At 58.4% G+C, this 19,981-nt stretch overlaps 3 protein-coding genes across 4 annotated transcripts; 1 reads left to right on the forward strand and 2 right to left on the reverse strand.

Moving 5' to 3' along the window:
• Positions 1 to 6,596: 6,596 nt before the first annotated feature.
• LOC137478631 (selenoprotein Pb-like) lies at positions 6,597 to 9,900 on the reverse strand. The gene is made up of 5 exons (XM_068198603.1): positions 9,756 to 9,900; positions 8,819 to 9,035; positions 8,507 to 8,719; positions 8,233 to 8,368; positions 6,597 to 7,607 (listed from the first exon to the last, which is right to left on the reverse strand). The coding sequence occupies exons 2-5, from the start codon at positions 9,019 to 9,021 to the stop codon at positions 7,362 to 7,364; spliced, it is 798 nt and encodes a 265-aa protein (XP_068054704.1). The 5' UTR covers positions 9,022 to 9,035; positions 9,756 to 9,900; the 3' UTR covers positions 6,597 to 7,361.
• Positions 9,901 to 11,101: 1,201 nt separating this feature from the next.
• HPDL (4-hydroxyphenylpyruvate dioxygenase like) lies at positions 11,102 to 14,262 on the forward strand. 2 transcript variants are annotated; one of them, XM_068198629.1, is made up of 2 exons: positions 11,102 to 11,250; positions 12,383 to 14,262. In XM_068198629.1, the coding sequence occupies exon 2, from the start codon at positions 12,394 to 12,396 to the stop codon at positions 13,570 to 13,572; it is 1,179 nt and encodes a 392-aa protein (XP_068054730.1). In that variant the 5' UTR covers positions 11,102 to 11,250; positions 12,383 to 12,393; the 3' UTR covers positions 13,573 to 14,262. The 2 variants fall into 2 exon arrangements, with proteins under 2 accessions (XP_068054730.1, XP_068054731.1); XM_068198630.1 differs by having other exon boundaries at positions 11,154 to 11,250; positions 12,392 to 14,262.
• A 323-nt stretch (positions 14,263 to 14,585) lies between these two features.
• Positions 14,586 to 19,676, reverse strand: MUTYH (mutY DNA glycosylase). The gene is made up of 15 exons (XM_068198624.1): positions 19,544 to 19,676; positions 19,204 to 19,337; positions 18,383 to 18,422; positions 18,015 to 18,088; positions 17,846 to 17,887; positions 17,698 to 17,769; positions 17,438 to 17,551; positions 17,079 to 17,176; positions 16,675 to 16,819; positions 16,513 to 16,588; positions 16,253 to 16,438; positions 15,926 to 16,071; positions 15,571 to 15,723; positions 15,380 to 15,430; positions 14,586 to 15,149 (listed from the first exon to the last, which is right to left on the reverse strand). Exons 1-15 carry the CDS (start codon positions 19,656 to 19,658, stop codon positions 15,045 to 15,047), a joined length of 1,551 nt encoding a protein of 516 aa, XP_068054725.1. The 5' UTR covers positions 19,659 to 19,676; the 3' UTR covers positions 14,586 to 15,044.
• Positions 19,677 to 19,981: the final 305 nt, after the last annotated feature.

Consider the following 19,981-nt stretch of genomic DNA (forward strand, 5'->3'; position numbering starts at 1 on the left):
GACAAAGAAGGGCTTTGTCCACCTTTGCCCCTCCCTGGCTGCAGACAGGGACCTCACAGGGCCATCCCAAAGCACCCTTCTGGCAGAGAACAGTCCAGCAATCTTTTCCGATGATGAAAGCTGTGGGCTCTGGTGTTACAGAATTTCTGCTGGCACCTGTGTGTCCCTGCAGCTGCCAGGGCTGCTTAGGCAGAGGGTGAGACTTCATGAGAGCTGGGACACAGCACCCCAGCTTGTCTGGTCCCTCTCTCACCAGTCGCTGCAGAGCTCACTTAGTGACAACCTTGAGTGTCCTTACTTACGTCGTCCCCAGACAGTGCCAATAAATAGGAGTTTAGACTTCAGACAAAGCAGGGATGTTATTCATTACCAATAAGCTGACTTTTCATTGCATAAAACATATAATCCAGACTCGAATCAAAGCAAGGTTGGTGCAGTGGCTGGCCAGCCTGTCTCTGGGGGGTTAGCATGTTATTTCAAAGACAAAACCAATCTATTTTTCATGTCTCTCTTCATTCTGAACATTTGTTGCTCCCCATTCCTCCCCATATTTCCCTGTGCCTTTCATCACTGCCTTGATTTTGCAAGGGGGAGAGCTCTCCTCCTCCCAGGAAACGTGGACAGACCTCTTCTCCCTGGGGAAGGATGCAAAATGTCAGCCTCCAGCCCAGCCCCTGATGCTGCTCATTCAGAGCCTGGAACCAGGTACATCAATAATTCACTGCACGCTTTCCTGAGCCCGGCCATTTGCTGAGCCACTGGCAGCCCTGGTTCCCCTCCTGTTTTCAGGACTGTTTGGTCAGGGTCTGCCTGTGCTGCAATCCACAAACTCCAGCCCTTCTGGCCTCATCACTGGTGTTATCCACCAAGTGCTGATTTCTCCTGCTGGTTCCAGGAAGTATTTTATTTTGAGTCCCTGGCTAGAAAATTGACCGACAAAAGGGGCTGGAGCCCCAGGGGTTAGCAGTGCAATGCAATATCCTCGGAAATTCTTTGGGTGCCATCTCAGTCAGAAATCCAGCTTTAAGTTGCAGGTGCTGTGGAGTAAGAAAACCGCTTTCATCTTCCTAGAAATTAAATTCAAGGGCTATAAAAAGGAGAAAGGACAAGGGTGCTGATGAGATGCCTCTGTGGGCTTCCTGGCAGCTGTGCTTTGTTTTATGGCAGTCAAGGTAAGTGATGGCTGGAGCCACATCTCAGCCCAAGGGGATGTCACCTCCTTGGCTGCTCCCACCTGCACACTTTCATGTAGCTGCTCTCCTCTCTCCCCACCATGCCCAAACTCCATCCTCAGCAGAAAGACTGCCTTTCTCTGGGCATCCTCCCCTCTCTTGGATGCTCCCATGCTGCTTTGACATTGCTTTTACTCCCAACAGTCAATGTTGTGCCCTCACTAACAAGAGTGACACTGCCTGAGCCTTTAGAGATGACAGCAGAGTTTTGCAAGGCCCAGGGAGCACCAGGGAAGTCCTGTGGTGACACATGAAGGTACACAAGGGCAGAAGAAGCTTTATGGCCAATTAATGATGGGAAAGGAACAGGATAGTAGAGCCATCCAGAGCATTTGCTGGAGCAGGATGCTTGGTGTCTGCCTGCACTCTACTATCCTGTTCTTTTCCCATCATTAATTGGCCATAAATTAATTGGTGTTTTGGATTAGCAAAGACAGGCTTATCAGCAGCCAAGCTCCCTGCTACAGCCTCCATTGCACAGTACTCAGTGGAAGTGTGGCTGTTTCTGCCTTTCCTATGTTGCTGATGCTGTTCAAGCAGAGGCAGAAGGGAAAGCACACAGGGAGTAACTGCAGCTCCCCTGCCTTAATGCATTTGGGAGCAGAGGAATCTATTGGCCAGGACAGTTATTCCTTAGCACCCCCTTAGATCCAATGTCCAGGAAGAGGCAGAGAGCATTGTCTTATAAAATATTTGGCCTTGCAAGCAAGAGGAGGGACACCTTGATTTGGTTGCCCATGGAGTTTAGCACCATTTTTAGATTTTCCAGTGCCTAGTAAGATCTCCAACAAAGCATAGACTGGAGTTGGAGCTTTTTGCTGTCAAACTGTTCAAATCCCCTGTGGATTCTCCACTGATTCATTAGCGCTGAGTTATTGCTGTGCTCCTCTTCCAGCAGGGACTCTAATAAAGTGGCTTTTTGCTAGCCAGCCAGTTATTTTATGAAACTTTCCAGAACTGACAAGCTCAAAGACCTCCTTCAGGTGTGACTGCAATTGTCTGTGTACTCAAAAGAGAAATGCAAGGACTGAAGTACCATCTCCCCTCTCCAAGCACAGGCTGAATTCCAAGATTAGGTGTGGGATGGCTGTTCTCACCCTCATGTTGACCCAGGAACGGCTCTGCTTGCCTGTGTGTCCCTGTGGTTGCTCAGGCTGGGATGATGCAGACCCAGACACCCCCTTGTACCCAGGCAGAAACTTCTGTCTGTCAAAACCTGTTGTTCCCTCTTTCCCCCACACATGACACTACATCTCTGGCTTTGCCAGGCCTGCCTTCCCCCAGCCCCTGGAAGATCAGCAACGTGCTGAGCCTCTGTCTTGCCACGGAGATTTCAGCACCCTTCCAGCAAACGCATTTGCTGTGCAGACAGCAATTAAGCACAGAGCAGCTGCTGGGAGAAGACCCTTGGCTTCCAGGAGGAACAGCCACCTCTCCAGCACAAGTCTAAAAGCACAGAGTGGTCCAGAAAGTTACTCAGTCCCATCTCTCCAGAGAGATGTCCATCCCGGCCAGGCTGGCTGTCTCAGGGCTGAGCTCAGCAGAAAACAACCCTCTTGGGCCACCGCCTCCCCCTTTCAGCCACTGAAGTTCCTTCTCCTTAATTAGGGATACTAAAATAAATGGGGGATCATTTTTTCAGGATACAAGAGTATGAATAAATGATGGCAAAGCAAGGGGTAAACAATGCTTCTGTTAGCTTTTAGTATGGGGTCTGCCCTGGCTTTGGAACATGAGTGGATCACAGGGTCCAGCTGGATGGGAAGTTGTAGTCAGGCATTTTGGCAGCTCCACCAAGCTGTGATTCCTCAGCTGCACTGAGGACCATCACTGTCACATCTGCCATCATCCCAGGCCGCCCTCAGCAGCGGGATTTGGGAACCCAGCATCACAGCTAACCTGTATCCAGGAGAGACATGTGGAGACACACATGGCAAATCACCCCTCACATGGCAGAAAAGGATTATCTTGCTGTCTGCTTTCCTGGCAGGAGGGAGCCTGAATCTCAGCAAAGCTCCTACAAACACAAGGACCAGGGTAAGATCCAGTCTCAGCCCTGGGCACCTGCCTGCAAATCCATGCATGAGCTGGCCTGGTGAGACATGTCTCTCCCAGAGTGTGGGTCGGGCTTTTTCTGCTCACACTGGGCTCTTTCAACCCCCTGATCTAAGCTGTAAATAACAGAACCAGACTGTGCTGGGCGGACAAAGAGAGGAGGTGAAGCCATAGAAAGCTATGCAGGGGTGAGAGCCTTGATATCTCATGGGGCTGGGGCTCCAGCTCTGCCTCCCCCAAATCACTCTGGATCCATCAGGAGGGAGGGAGGGAGATACTGGGATGCATCTCTTGTAGGGCATCAAATGGCCATGGAGTGGCTTGAAGGCCTTTGGAGGAAGGAGAGAGGTTGTAGGAGGAAACAACGGGAGAGCAAACCTGTTGTGTGCAGCTTTGCTCAGAAATCAGAGGCAGCTCCACCCTCTGTCCCTGGGTACTGCTTTGGGATGACTCTGCTCTCCCTCTGCCAGCAGACAGAAGATGGGGCATGCCAAGCAACTGGGTTTTGAAAACACAGGGGTTGGATTCTGTCCTGCTGGGGGCCTCCTGCCCAGTCTGGTCCCATGTTTGATGCTGAAGAGGGAGATGGGAATGAACATGGCCAAAATCTGACTCAATTCTGCAGCCCCTGCATCACTTCCATCAACCCCCCTGCACTGGTGGCCATGCAGGGAGCACAAGTCCCTGCTGCTGGCTCATCCTTGCTGCTGTTTCTCTGCTCTGTCCCATCTCCTTGGCCAATGCTACCCCAAAATTAACCTGGGCCTCTTCACCAAGGTCATCAGCAAGCTGGCCAAAGCCACAGATGACCTCTCCAGGTCTCATTCCCCAGCTCCTAACCCACAATGGAGATAGATGGCTGCCACCCCCAGGCAGCAGTAGCCACCCTGACCCCAGAGAAGCCAGAGGGGCCTGGCTGGGCTGGACTTGGGGGACAAAAATGCAGCCGCCTGCATTTATTTTGCCTAACAACAGTGATCCCTCTGTATATTTTCATTCTGTTTTCCTAGGCTCAGCTGCCTCCTCAATGAAATGTTTCCAAAGCAGCCTGGCTTGGCAGCACGCCAGCCACGGCTGCCAGATGAATGGGTGGAGGAGGAGGGACCCATTCCTCTTCTTGACACAGCATCGCTGCACAAGAGGCCTCTGTTGACATTAGGACTGGCTGTTCCTCCTTTCCTGAGAGGATCTGCCTGGCCCTCGGCAGGAGCAGCACACAGGGCCAAGGATTCATGTGACATGAAACTGACATCTGTCCTCCTCCAGGGTGGTGGCACAGCCATGGGTACCAGGGTACCATGGTGCACCCTCCTCCAGGGTGGTGGCACAGCTACAGATAACAGGGTACCAAGGAACAGCACTGCTAGAACCTGAAGTCAGCCCTTGTTTCTGGCCCTTGACCCCCCAGCTGAGCCAGCCCCCCAACAGGTGAGGATTTCTTGGAGCTCTCTGACTGTATTTACACCATGACTCTCCAAGACATTGGTGATGTAGAGAGCCTGTTTCCTCCCCAAAACACCTCTCCACCCCACCCAGAGCAAAGCTCTCCCTCAGCATCGCAGGAGTACAGACACTGACACAGGATTTGCAGAGCTCCAGGTTTCTGGCATCTTTCAAAGGTGAATCCTGTCATAGGGGACCCAAGCGTGGCACCCCAAACCCTTCAGGTCTTTGGACAATAATATATGGAACAGGATCAGTTTCACTCTAAAGCCTTGCCCCTACTCAGTCACGTAGGACTTCATCCAAACAATATGAACGCTCTTTCCCACACCTCAGTGTCTCTACCCAAAGCAAAATGCTCACCCAAGCTTTCAGGGCCAGAAATTTGTCTGCTGGCAGGTAACCAAATTGTAGCTGTTGCAGTGGACTACACACCCAGCACCAGATGGGATCCCTCTCTCTGCCATGGCTAATTGCAGCACTGGTCATCAGTGAGGGAATGCAAATCCATGTATGCCCACTCATCACCTGTCACCTCCTCCGCAGGGACACCTTTAGGAGTTGCACAAGGAAAGGATGTGGAATTTAATACAAGTGCTGATAATGCATCAGAAGGCAAAAGAAAGAGATTAAAGTAATCAGCATCCTTCCAGTCTGCACCTCTTTCCCTGACTGGCTCCTCTGGCATCTTCTGCTGGTGGCCAGCACCCAGCTGAGGCAAGCCAAGGACCAGAGGCTGGATAAGAGCAGCACCCAGCAGCACACCACAGGAACACAGTCTGCTCCTATCAGCTGTGGCAGGGAGACTGCTCTGCCTGGATCTGGTGGAAAAGAGGCCAACCATGCATCGATAAGATGAATTAGTTGTCTCAGCAGCACCAGCAAAATGAGCGAGAGGAGCCGAGCCCGTGAGGCCCGGCCTGCTTTGTTTCAATTACAGCAGCTGCCAGAAGAAAAAGATAACCTCAATATTGATGGCAGGAGCAGCAGACAGAGGTGCCCTTGCAGGATACTGGGAGCAGGTAGAGGAGGAAGCAGGAGGAGATGGAGGAGGGGGAGCAGGGGCTCAGCTAGCACCCCATGGGAGAGCCTGGCTGGTAAGAAAGACACATCTGATCCCATTGCTGTCATCCCTGTGAGGAACAGCTCCTTTTCACCCTGGTTCTTGTCCCAGTCACTGTGCAGAACATCCTCCAGCAGAGACGGGGTGCAGAAACCCAGCATTGGGACACAGCACCATGAAAACACTGAGCAGAAAATCATCTCTCTGCTCCCCAGTCAGGCTGCAGGGCCTTTAGAGGCACTGAGTAGGGCTGTGGGGGATGATGGATGGAGCTGGAGTAAAGGGCAGAGACAGGCCTGGGGCACCACAAGCTGCAGGCAGGCGTGACTACCTGCCAGGGGCACAGCACCCACCTGCCTGAGGGCTGGGGAGCCCCACGATGTGCCTGCAATGGGGACTGGTCTGGGCGCTGGGACAAGATGCCCATGGTGACTTTGGACTGCATGTGGGAACCGGCAGCAGCTTGGGGCAAGCACCCTGACATCACACCTACAAGCCAGGTATGGAGGTGCCAAGTCAAATATCCTCCAAGCAGTGCGGTGTTAATGTCCTGGACGCCCATCCTGGGAGGCAGCCAGAAGATAGGAAGAGATGGGGTCTTCTCTTGGAGAAGACTTCAATCTTAAACTCCTTTACTTCCAACTCCTGCTCGGGGGACATAAACCATCCTTGGCTGCTGCACCTTGGGGTCTACATCCAGCACTGTGTTCCTCCCTGTGCCCAGGGCACAGACCGGCACTGAGCAAGACCCCTCCCCCCCGGGCCCACCAGAGGCCAAACTGAGCAGTGGCCACTTCACTTCACACTTCACAGAGGTTTTATTCGTACTCCGGATATCCACGCTGCCCTCCCACCTCGCTTACCCCCAGGGAAGACCTCAGGACCCTCACCCTGTCCTCCCCGAGCTGTGCCCATTGGATACAGCCCCCGGGTCTCCAAGAGGGGACAAGGCCACCATCTTGCGGCCACCCAGCACCACTGCACATACCCGTGCGCACGGTCTGGGGGCGCCCAGGATGGGACAGCCACGGGGGAACAGGGTGTGGACCATGGGGAGCTGCCACATCCCACTGCTCTTCGTGCCCTCGGTCCCCTGGGGCCGTGTCCTGCGGGGCACACGCTGTCCCTCCCCTCGCTCCCTGGCCAGGAAACTGGGGGATTCCAGCACACCCAGGAGTGTCTGGATGGGCAGATGCCAGCAGTGCTGCTCCCATCCCAGCTCCGGCCCCTCCAGCCCCGCCCCGCTGCTCTGTGCAGTGTCAGCCAGCAGCGACCAGGGACCTCCTGGTTTGCACAGCGGGCTTCATTGAGCACAGAAAGGCAGGCAGTGCCGGATGAAGGCTCAGAACTGAGCCCTGGGGCTGAAAACACAGCACTGAGCAGGGTCCAAGGGGAATGTCCATCCCTATCACAGCGTAGAAGGGCAGCCCACATGAGGTATGCTGGAGGGAGTTGTTAAACCAGCGCTGCTGGTGACCAGCAGCCCAAAGCAAGTCCTTCCATGCCTCTGTGAAGCGAGTTGGGGTCATCTGCACACTACTGGGTTCTGCAAGGCTGCCCAGCCTGGTTTAATGCTCATCCCCCTCCTTCTGCTTCTTCCCCTTGTGATGGAGCTGGCCATGGTCTCCATGGTGGTGGTGAGCATGGGTAGCAGGCTTGTCATCCTCAGTTGGGTTTGTGTCTCTCTCGCTGTTGACCTCGTGATGGTGGTGAGGATGGAGGGGCTTGTGCTGGTGGACGGGGGACTCTGACTCCATCCCCTCGTGTTCAGGAAGGGAGCTCGGGGTTGCAGGGCCCTCCATGGTGCTGTTACCCTGAGGAAAGCAACACAAGGACTGGTGTGGTATGTGAATGCCCACAGAACCCTGCAGAAAGCCTGGGGGCACAGCTGTGAACTGGGAAGGCAGACCAGCAGTCATACAGAAAACTATGGGTCAGAGCAAATGCTCTCCAGCCCTGAGCCAGGGCACAGGGAGGACAGGAGAGGCTGGAGCACACAGGGCACAAGCCTCTAGACTTGCATCCCTTGGCTCAAGCTGTCTGTGGTCCAGAAACGGGAATTAGCATTTAGTATTTCTGGATGTACTTTTCTCCTGGGAAGTGACTAATCGCCTGCCAAGCTCAGAGCTACACCCTTCTCTTTGCTCTGAGCTTGCCACCTCTGCATCCACCGCCTGCCCTTTCTTATATGGGAACAGTCCTAGTTAGCATTCCTAGACATGGGATATGACCCCTTTAGTCAATTCCTTTTCAAACGGAAAGCTCTGACCTATTTAAGTGCCCTTATTCCAGACCTTCCATCACCTTTCCTCTCAAACACATCTGAGGGGAGCTGCCAACCCAGAGCCCATCCCCAACACGGACATAAGATTGCTCTTGCTGATGTGCAGTGCCAAGGACAGAAGGGATCCTGGCTCCAGCGAGCATTCCAGCTCTTACCTCCTGGGTAGTGTTGGGGTAGAGGGAGCAGTTGCCACAGAAGTCCTTGATGTGACTGGAGCGGATGGCTGCCTCCACATAAGGGAAGTGGAGGAAGCTGAAGGGCAACTGGATGTGGAAAGCCAGGCGGCCACACCTGAGGGGAGAAGTCATGGCCTGAACTCAAGACAGGGGTCTGGAATCCCCCCAGCCCAGCCATGAGAGGAGATTTTGGAAGCCCATCAAATGCTCTGTAACACCTATTAAATCCTCAGGCGAGTGGGGGGACACTCACCGGTCATAAACAAGGAAGTCGTCCTTGTCACCCCCCAGGACCTGCCAGACGTCAGGGTCCTTCTGCTCCGGCTGGAAGACGGGGACGCCGGGCGGGGCATGGCGCTGCAGCTCGGGGAGCATGGCGCGGGACAGCGGCGCCTTCTCGTTGACGATCATGTAGCGGACATCGGCCGTGCCCTGCCGGGCCAGCCGCTCCCGCAGGCCCCCGAGGCTGCGGGAAGGAGGCGCTGGGAGGGGCTGCCGGGGCAGGGGGCTGCCGTACACCCCCGAACTGGCGGGGACTGTTGTGGGGAGGAGGAGCGGGGCTCACCTGTGGGCCTGCCTCAGGCAGAATTGTCAGCTGGCCTTCAGCAGGGCCACCACCGTCACCTGCCCTGCCGCCCCCTCCATGGGGCTCGAGCCATTGATGGTCCATGCCGGTGCCTCCTGGCAGATCCGGCTGCTGTTGGCCGTCTCCTCAGAGGCCAGCCCCAGCCCCAGCCAGGTGGCCAGGGCCAGCACCAGCAGCCCCATCCTGGACCCTGGCTCTGGCAGGGGGACACAGGGTGTTGCTCTCCTCCCAGATCCACTGCAACCCCAAAACACCTCCCTGCACCCTGCTCCAGGGCAGACAAGGGCTGTGGGCAGTATTGGCCTGATCCTGGCACTGGGAGCCAGGACCCCTATCCCAGGCGGCAAGGAAATAGGTACAAGGTGGGGAATTGGGCTTCTTGCTACCGTCTTTTGTGGGCACCCACGGCTACAACATCCTGTTCTCCCCTGGCAGTGAAGACCCACTCCGCATCTCAAGAGATGAAGCTGCTCCTCCGCCCATGGGCCTTCTCCATTTCTTTGATCCCACAAAACAAACCCAGCCCCAGAGAGAGATCTGACTTTGCCCCAGAAGGGAGCAGGGATATGGCCCTCATCATCTCAGCTGCCAGTGAGCAGTCACTGGGACAGAGATGGTTTCACCTTCAGGTCACCTTGAGAGTCCTTGATGCCCCACAAAGCGCTTTGGGAGTACGCAGAGCCTTTAAAGCCCTTGAGTCTCCCAAAATTTGCCTGAAGCCCTGTCCTCCAATCTAACCCTGCCCATCCCAGGATATTGCCCATCCCTCTAATATCCAGCACACTTAATGGGCAAGAGGGAGGATATGGGTCTGGGGGGAACGGTCTGGGGAGGGAGCAGGGAGATGCAGGATCTGGTCAGGGTGGATGTGCCCCCACTCCCCAGCCCTCTCCCCGCGAGAACGAGCCCTCGATACCTCGCTTCTCCTCGCTGCCGTCCTCCCTCTCTCCCGGCCCCAGCAGCTTTCAGCAACTTCCAGCTGGCCCTGGTCCCCCTTTTATCTCCTGACCACTCTCCCCGCCCAGGAGGGAGGAGAAGAGCCTGGCTGGAGCGGGGACTGCGCTCCGGCCATCACCGCCCGCCTCGAGGGGACAGCGACAAGGCAGGCACTGTCCCCGTCGGTGCCATGTGGCCTCGGGGTGCTGCTGCCACAGCCCAGCCCAAGCCGTGCTGGAGCAAAGCGGTGCCTGGTGCCGGGCTGACGCCAGAGGGTGACAGGCGGTGCTGCAGGGAAGAGATGGACACAGCCGCTCCAAACCTGGCAGGCACAGGAGGGCTGGGGGCGTTGCCAAGGACACTGCTTACACCAAAGGGTTGCAGGACTGTGGGGTGACCTCCAACAGCGCCATCCCTGCACGAGGTGCCACAGGAGCCACCAGTGCCGTCTCTGCTTCCCTGCAGACAAAAAAGATGGTGTCTCCCATACACAGCGGGGTGCTGGAGCTCCCTGCCCTGTGGGGTGTCACCTCAAAAGCCGGGCTGTTCTGTTGTGCCCATGGCCGTTCTCAGGCCAAGCTTGGCCCCACAGCAACTCCCCAGTGTCCAGTTCCATGCCTCCTGTCCGGCCCCACACTGATGGGGCTGCGGTAATGTCGGTGTTTCCTTGGGAAATCACAGCGACACTGGATTCCACCCCCCAGCCAAATAAGAGGAGCTCATCACTCTGGCAGCACAAGGACAACTCTGCAAATATTTGAGCAGTTTATTGTACCTGGGATCTGTACAAAAACATGATAAGGCAGGGAAGAGCAAGCAGCCACAGTCACAGTGGGGGCAGAACATGATCCCAGACACACACAGAGCAGGGATTCGTCTGAAAACAGCAGGGGGAGAGGGGATCGCTGCTGAGGGGCTTGAGGGGCCCAGAGGTGTCTGCAAGGATGGTGAGCAGTCCTTCATGACTGACACTGGACTTTCCTCAGAGCTGTCACCCCCCCCACCTGCACGCTGTGCCCCCACAAGTGCCCACCGGGTACCCCGGACACTGTGAAGTGCCCAGCACTGAGCAGGGACACGTTTCCCCAGTTCACGTCCTGGGACTCGGGCTGGCAGGGAATGACCCTGCACAGACACGAGCTGTGCCCCAGGAGCCGCCGCCGCCGCCTGGCAGGCGCTTCCCCTCGGCTCATCCCGAGCCGCGGTGCCTGCGGTTTTCAGCCTGGGCGGCTTTTCGTCCGCAAACCGCGGCACCCGCAGCGGGCAGCGCGTCCTCCGTGTGCCGGCCCCGTCTCTGCTCGGGGCGATCCCCCCGATCCCCCGCCGGGAGCGCTCCCGCGGCCGCCCCGCAGCGCCCGGGCAGTGCCGGCGCCGTGCCCGGCCCGCCGTGCCTGGTGCATGCCGGGGAGGAGCGAACTGAACCGCCCCCGCGCCGGCGCTGCCCGGCGTCCCCTTCGCCCGCAGCCTTGACCCCGGTGAGCCGCAGCCCGAGGGCGAGCGGGGCCCGCGGGCACGGGGGTGGCGGGGCGGGCACGGGGAGCGGGGCCGGCGGGAGCGGAGCGGGGATCGCGCCGGTGCCGCGGCGCGCAGCGGGAAGCAGGGCCGGAGGGAAGGAGCGCCGGCCCCCTGCCCATGTGCTCGCCGGGCTCCACGCGGCCCCTCCGCCCTGGGCCGCTGGGAAGGAGCAGGGAGAGCTCGGTGCACACAGCCCCTTCAAGCGGGCAGGTGAAAGGGAATATTTCAGCAGGTGTGTGGCCCCCAGCCCACTGCACACCTGTGAGGACTGGCCAGAGCGGCTCGTGCATGCCCTGGGATCAGGAAGCCTCCGTGGGTGCTCTGGAGAGGTGATTCCGATTGGGGTTTTGAGCAGATCTTTTTTCCCCCTTGAGCATCACAGATATTTGGATTGTTGGGAAGGAAGGTCACTTTCCCGAAGTGTCCCTCCTCTGTGCCCCTAGGGCAAGGTCATTGTTCCCGGACTGTTGCAGAGAGCATGGTGGCTCCGCGCTGTCCTTGTTGGGGAGGGGAAGGGCACATCAGCCTATCGTGACCCCACTGCTCCCCTCCACTGGTGGGACACACCTGACAGGCGCTGGGGCAGCACAGGAGCGTTTTAGCTGTAACCAGTGTGTTGCTCCATGTTTACCAGTCCATGTTCCTGGTACAGGACATTCCCACCATAACCCTTGTCCCCATAATCTTGCTTACACGTGCAGCACACCTCCTCCACTGGGAATCCCCGCTCACCTCCCTTCGGCACTCCCAAATGACACGTGGCTCCAAAGGGGACCCGCAGACCTGCATCCAGGGCTCGGGGCTTTCCTGCTCTGGGACCTCAAGCATGGGGCAGGGTAGCAGAGGGGAAGGCTGGCAGGAAGGCTTGGCATCCTTGGGCAGCTCTTTGTAGCTGGTCCCGAAGGTGGCTGCCCTTTCACAGTGCAAATTGGCTCCTGAGACCCACTTATTTAAAACACACACGTTTAAAAGGTGCGAGTTTACACACATATGCATCTGTGCTTGCAAACACAGGTGGGCTCTGTGCAAGGTGGGGGAACGGCTTTTCCCCAGGGCCAGCAGCCCCCCTGATCCCCTGCATCCTCCCCGCAGCCTGCCCAGCCATGGCAGCCTCGCTGAGCCGCCCCTGCTTCATCTCCCTCCACCTGCCCTACAGGCAGGGCTGGGGCCAGCACCTGGCCAACACCTTTCGCTTCCAGCCAGTGGCCGTGCGGGAGACGCCGCGTGTCCGGCAGGTGGCCTTGCAACGAGAATCTGCCATCTTCCTCGTCAACGAGCGCCTGGCACCTGCCAGCACCTCATCCCGTGATTTTCTCTATGACATAGATCCCCAGCCCACCTTGGGCACGGCCTCCAACGTCTGCTTCGAGGTGGATGACGTGCCGGGGCTCTGCAGGCGGCTGCAGAGCCAGGGATGCTCCTTGCTGGTTCCCCCCACTGAGCTGAGTGATGATGCTGGTTCTGTCACCTACGGGGTGGTGAGCTCTGTCGTGGGCAACATCAGCCACACCCTTTTGGACCGATCCTGTTACCGGGGGCTCTTCCTGCCTGGCTTCCAGCCCATCCAAGGAGCCCCCTCAGCCACAGGGGATGGGATCAAGATCTCTCACTTTGACCACATCACATATGTCTGCCCCCGGGGCGGGGCCCGGGCGGCTCTGGACTGGTACCAGCGCTGCTTTGGCTTCCACCGCTTCCTGCTGAACCCCCAGGAAAGGCCGGCTGAGGGGTATGTGCTGGCGGGGCAGGGGGTGGGCATGCTGCTCCTCGCACTGCAGAGCGCCCAGGGCACCCCAGCAGACGGGTGCAAGCTGGTCTTTGCTGAGTCTCTCTCCCAGAATGGCACCAACCAGGTCGACACGTTCCTGGAGCAGCACGGCGGGGCTGGGATCCAGCACGTCGGCCTCTGCACCACTGACATTGTCAGCACGACCAGGGCTCTGCAGCAGCGGGGGGCACGGTTCTTCACACCCCCCACCACCTATTACAGCCAGGGGGGCAAAGCGGAGGAGATCCAAGGAGCTGGGCAGGACCCCCACATGCTGGCAGAGCTTGGCATCCTCCTGGACACCACAGTGCCTGGGGACAAGGGTCGGCCAGGCACCGATGCCACAGAGAGACTCTCTCAGGAATATTTGATGCAAATCTTCACCCATCCCATCTTCTCTGAGGAGACCTTCTTCCTGGAGCTCATTGACCGTCGGGGAGCACCCGGCTTCGGGGAAGGCAATATTCGGGCACTGTGGAAAGCTGTGCAGGTCTACATGGACCAGCAGCAGTAGTGCAACGCTGAAGTCCTCCTCCCCCAGCTCCCCATCTTCTCCAGTCCAACCCTGGGACAAGGACCATAAGATCCCATCCCTGGCAGGGCCCAGGTGGGCAGGGACCAAGGGATGGCTCCACATCAATCCAGAACCAGCTCAGTGTGGGAGCAAGATGCTCAGGGCCAAGTCCAGCAGGGGTGTGAGCATGGCCCAGGATGGGTGCATTTCTCCCCTGCCCTGGGTTCCCAGTGATTTACTGACCACATGTAAAGAACTTTCCGCCTTAGTTTCTGCTTAATTTATTGAGACTTGAGCCTGAAGCATGGCCAAGAGTGTACTGGCACAGAAACGCTCCCAGACGCTGAGAGATGAGGGGCTGCCCAAGGGGTGGATAATCAGAGGCCGTGGATTACGGCCGCTTACTGGCAGTTACCACCCACAGCATGACCAGCCCTGCGGGGTGAGTGGTGGCCTCTTCCTCCTCTCAATTAAAGAACTAACTTACAGGCACTGCTTTGGGTTTTTAATCCTCCTATTTAAGATGTGCTGAGTGCCAGGTCAGGATGAAATGGCCATTTCCATCACTCAAAGTGGGCGTATCACTAAAATTGAGATCACTGCCCCTAGCATCCAGCCAGGACTGTCCCTGCCAGCCCCCAGCATTGTGCATTTGCAAGGGTGCACCACACTCAGCAGGAACAGTGCCGAGCAGCCCAAGAGAAAAATTATAAAAGGAGGATGAAACCGTGCAAAAAGCCCTGGGGGCAGTTCTTCAGCCCCAGGGAGGAGCAGCCCACAGGCAGAAGCAGCACAGCCCTTGGGGGCTGATACCTGCCCTTGTAGGAGTGGTGCTCTGGGTGCTTATTTGGGGTCACCAGCAGTTAATGCTCAGCCAAGGGGCTCTTGGGTGCGTTAATGAAGAAATCCCTGCTCTCCCCAGCCCAGATCTAAGGATCCTGTAGGCTATCTTCACATTCCACCACAGGCTGCCCAACACCCCCAGCTTAGCACACCGCAACAGAGACAGTCACTTAAAAAAACCCACACACTTGAGATTTATTTTCAGGTCCAGTAAAAACAAGGGAGGGTACAGCAGCATCCCCAGTCACTGGCTGGGGCATGAGATGCAGGCAGGGGACAGGGCTGCAGGAGCCATGTGGCCACAAGCCTTCCCACTGCTGGAGAGAAACCCCTGCTGTCCTGAGTCCACAGTGCCAACGTGGTGGCAGTACAGGGCTGAACAGCCCTAGAAGGGCTCCCCCAGAAGGGCTCCAGCCAAGGAGGGCAAGTCTGGCTCCAGGATTAATCCAGGACCAGTGGCCACATCCAGGCACAATGCCCACGGGGGAGGCAGGGGAAAGGAAGAGTGAGAGACCATTGTAGTGCCATGTCCTGGGCTTGCTACAGCACAGGGACAGCACTGCCAGGCCCCGGGCAGGACTCACCCCAGCGAGGGGCTCTGGTGTCTCACACGAGGAAGGTCGGTGGCCTCACGGGCCAGTTGGTGCCCGGAGAAAGGCGTGGAGGGAGAGCTGTGTCCCAGGGCAGGGGCTGCCTGCTCCCTGTGCTTTTGCCCCCCGCTTCCGCTTGGAGCCCTGCGGGAGACACAGCAGGGCTCAACCAGACCCCAAGGGCCCCCACGGTCTCCAGGGATCCTCCCCTGGGTACTGGGGACACCCAGGGACAACGCCAGTCAGGCAAGCTCCCCTGCCACGGGCTGGAGATGCTCCTTGGCCTGATCCCAAACCCTGGGGCGCCTTCTGCACAGCACACCAGAGGCTGTCCCACAGCACTGGGGCTCCAGGCACCCTGGAGCACTGCTCACCTTGACAGGGCTGCTCTCCTTCCTGTGCTGCTTCTTGTGAGCTTTCAGCACCTGAAGGAAGAACAAGAGAGCCCAGAAATGAACAGTAGCTGGGTCCTTGAGCTGGGACAGCCAAGAGAAGTTGAGGGGATGCCAGGGGTTTTCCCAAGATAACTGAGGGAAGGGAGGAAAGGCCCAAGTGCCCCCCATACCTTCTTCATGGCTGTGGAAACGGCCGAGGCATGGAACTCATCCTCTGTCACCCAGCGGGATGGGGACAAGGCAGGGTCCAGGGTCACATCTCCATCTAGGTACAGGGAGTAGACCACATATGTTTGGTGGATGTGGGAGAAGATGTGGATGACCTGTGAGGGGATGGAAAGACACATGAGATGGGCAGCTGGCAGGCAGTGGGGGATGCAAAGCGCACTGAGCCTGCCAGGGTCCTGAGCAGTGGGGCAGAGCTTGGGAGGGGTGACAGTGGGGAAGGGACACCTTTCTTCTGTGTGCTACATCCCCATGGCTGAGCACAGGGGACTCACTGCATCCCTCCAGCTCCAGGCTCACCTCTCCGATAAACTGCAGGCCTTTTGCTGCCACCGGCTGCCCCATCCAGGCCTGGAGGTGATCAGCCAGCTCCTCCCTCTCCTTCTCCTCCTGCAGATCTTGAGCCAACGGGAGACTTGGGAACTCCCAGAGTCCAGCCAGGAGACCTGGGAAGGAGGCATGACAGAAATGTGAGACAGCAAGGGACACAGCCAGGGACACTGAGCCTCATCACAGCCCCAAAGAGCTCCTTTCCCCACCCCAGCAACCAAAGCCGCTCCCTCTATCCCTCATGAAGTGGGAAGGGTCTGCGTGGTGCCTTCATCCCCTCCTTCCCAGCCCCATTACCCGAGCTGGGTCTCTGCACAATGAGGTATTCTGGGGCCCCGTGGCAGCCCCTCCGCTCCAGCACACACGTGGCCGTCCGCATCACCCGCGGCGGCTTCTTCGCTGCCTTCCGGGGAAAGTTGGTCACGCCCAGGCTGCTGTCCCATGGCTCCGTGGCTGGGGGGCACAGGGGACAGTCTCCAACACCTGCAAACACCAGTGTAACAGTTGCTGCAGGGCTCAGACCTGGAGCTACAACAGGGATCTCCCCACATGCTTACCACAGTCTTCAACATCAGGCACTGGGGGGGCTTTTCCAAACAGCTTCTGGGAGGTGAAGGCCAGCTCCTTCTCCACCTGCAAGGGCAGACAGAAGTGAGGACAGGCTCATCCACCAGCCCACCTTGTCCCCAGGCATGGCAAACCCTCGGGACTACACTTACTCTGCGCCATGCCTGGCAGTGCTGTTTCACCGGGCACTCCCTGCACAGTGGGGATTTGGGCACACACACAGTTGCCCCCAGCTCCATCAAGGCTTGGTTAAAATCCCCTGGGCGACTCCTGTCCACCAGGACATTGGCCATGTCCCTGGAGAAACAGCAGTGAGAGGCACAGGGATCTCTGGGGAGAGCATGCCAGGACCTTTGCCTGCCTCCTGCCTGTCAGGGGAAAGCTCCTAGGTAAGCACAGGCAACAGAGCTCCTTTCACCACCAGCAGCACCAACTTCCCAAGAGTTCCCATACTCCACACCTGCCTCCCTTCACAGGCTCAGGTCCCCAAGGCTCCTGGGTGATCCTGCCTTTAGCCACAATCAGCACAGCTCCAGAGACAGAGCATTCCCCTTACCAGAGCCGGTCGATGACAGCCGGGCTGCTGGAGTCGGCACCAATGCATCGCAGGCGGCACAGGACCCGGATCACGTTCCCATCCACAACTCCCGTAGCCTGGCATCAGGAGCTGGGATTACCATGCTGGGATGTGCTCCGGACAAGGAAGGGAGCTGGGATGCTCCCAGGATGGAAAGTGACACAAATGAGGCCAACCCACTGGTCAAGCTGGGTGGGGGCTGCGATGCATCCCAAAGTGGGGGGAGAGCCAAGGGCAACCCTGGAGAGCCCTTGGCTTGTGAGACCCAGCAGCAGGACCTGTCAGGAGTGGGGCTGGGCAGCCGAGGGGGAGACGAGTCCACTGTCACCAGCTCTCACCTGTCCGTACGAGATGGACGCGATGGCTCCTGCCGTGTATCGGCCCACGCCCGGCAGCAGCTTCTGCAGGTCCTCAGCCGTCTGGGGCATCCGGCCAGCCAGCTCGGACACCACCTGGCAGGGAAGGGGCCAAGCTCAGGGAAGCAGCAGGAGAGGGTGTGTGCAAGGAACCCATTTTGCCCATGGGAAGATGGGATGCCAGCACCAGCCCAGCAGCCACAGAGCGCTTTAGAAATACCCCTTCCCCCCCACTCCAGCACCTTCCTTGCTGCTTCCTGCAGACGCTTCCCTCTGGAGTAGTAGCCAAGTCCAGCCCACAGCTCGTTCACCTCCTGCTCCGAGAGACACAGCGTGGTGTTAGTGAAAAGTCACAGGGCAGGGAGAGCACCCGGTCCCAGTGATGCTCACCTCCAGGGACGCCTGTGCCAGAGCTTGCAGCGTCGGCCACTTCTGCAGGACAGAGGGAAAGGGACAAGTCAGGGACAAGCAGAGTTCTGGGGATCTGCCACAGGCAGGAGGCAGCTGTCCCCTCCAAAAGGGGCAGCCTGTGGCACAGGACTGTGTAAGGAGCAGTCACCTGCATCCAGCGGTTGTAGTAGTGGATCACCGTAGCCACCTGCGTCTGCTGGAGCATGATCTCCGACACCCACACTGCAGGGAGCAGGGCAGGGGTCAGAGCAGAGGCACCAACCCCACCCACACCTCGTGCTGTGGCCACATTAGCACTGGCTACAAACCCTGCACAGCATCCAGCACATGGGACACCCTCCCACCCCTCACCTTCCCCATGTGCTGCCCCACAAGAGCTCCCCCAGGCTCCAGGTGGGCTCTCCAACCCCCCAGCACCTTGCAATGGGAATCAATGGCTCTCGTGGCCGCTTCAGGCAGCTTGTTCCAAGGATGGCACACAAAGCCACACCTCACAATGCAGTCCCTGCTCCTCACCTGCATATCCCCGTCTGTCGGCATCCGGCTCCGTCGCTGCCTGGAAGAGGAAGAAGATGAAGTGTGAGAAACAAGGTGACACAGGACCCCACTGCAGAGGGGACCTGTGTGTAAAATAAAACAGTCCATGGCGTGTTTTGAACATTGCAATAGAATCTGAAACGAAAACAAAATATTTTCCCCAAGCACTCAGAAGTTCTGAGTTTGGGTTAATCAAGTGACAGCCAAAGAACCTTCTTGCTGATGAAATCCCCCATGAAGATTTACTTATGAGGTTCAAAATCCCACAGAGAGCTATCCCATACCTGAGCCCGCCTGCACAGGAAGCAATTGGAGGCAGATGTAAATCCCATAGAGGGGCTGTGCAGTTCCCACCATTCAGACATTGCTGAAAAGCTGATGCCCACCCTCAGCACCACAATGACTCTCGAGCCACTGCTGCCAGGCTGAGCACAGAACAGGCAGGAGTTCTAAAAACACGTCCAGCAGGCTTAAAACAAATACATGGGAAACCTTCTCCATGCAGCACTCGCTGCTTCAGGGTATCATAGAGGCAGGAACAAAACAGGATTAAAACACAGCTAGACTAACCTTGCCAGAGATAAGTACTCCTCTTGAAGGTTATATTGGAGAAGTGTGCCCTGCTTTTACTCTTCACACCTAGAGATTTGCTCCAGACCACCCACCACAACACAGCCACGACTAGCTGGGAGCACTTCCATGCAGGTAGGGATGCATGACGGCGGGAAAAACACCATGGTCACATCAGCCAGGCTCCCTTAAGGGAGCTCCCATCCCCGCTTCCCGATGTCTCCTCTTACCAGTGTCCTCCAGGGAAGGTCCCGCTTGCATCGGTCGTACCAGGCGAGCAGATTCCGCCGCAGGGCCTCGACCTCAGCCGGGTCGCTGAAGAGATGCCGGGCGGGCGGCGGAGCGGGCGCTGCAGCCGGGGCCCCTGCCGGGAGAGCGGCGCGAGGTCAGCGCACGGTGGGAGACGGCGAAGAGCCGCGGGGCTCAACCGCAGCACAGGCGGGAGCCCGACCGAGCCGCTGCCGGGTGCACGCGCACCGAGTACCGGACTTTACGAGGACCCAGCAAGCACCGGAGACTGCCCGGGCTGAGAACACCCCACACTCCCCCAGCTCTCCCGCTACCCGGCACCTCCGCGGGGCGACGCGCGCTTCCCGCTCCGCCCCTGGGGCGGGGCCGCGCTCCCGCCGCTCCGCCGGAGCGCCCCGGCCGCCGCCGCCCGGGCCCGGGCCCGCGCGGGGCCCATGGCGCAGCCGCCGCCGCGCGCGCTTTCCCGGGAAAACGTGTCCCGCCCCACCCCCGCGCGAGGGCCAATCAGAGCGGCGGCCCCGCCCATCGCCGCCCGCCAGCCAATCGAAGGGAAGCGCGCGGAGCGGGCTCGTACCCGCCCTCCCCCGGAACGCAGGGGTGGGGGGCGGGGCCTCCCGGCGCGCTGGAGCCAATCAGCAAGCCGGCAGCGAAAGGGGCCCGCCCCTGCTCCCGCCGGCCCGGGCGGCCTCGGCAAGGACCCGAAGGAGCTGTTCCAGCTAAGCGCCTGTGGACCCAATTCCAAATCTCGGTTGGAAACGG

Source organism: Anomalospiza imberbis, chromosome 9 (genome assembly GCF_031753505.1).
Source record: "Anomalospiza imberbis isolate Cuckoo-Finch-1a 21T00152 chromosome 9, ASM3175350v1, whole genome shotgun sequence".
NCBI lineage: Eukaryota > Metazoa > Chordata > Aves > Passeriformes > Viduidae > Anomalospiza > Anomalospiza imberbis.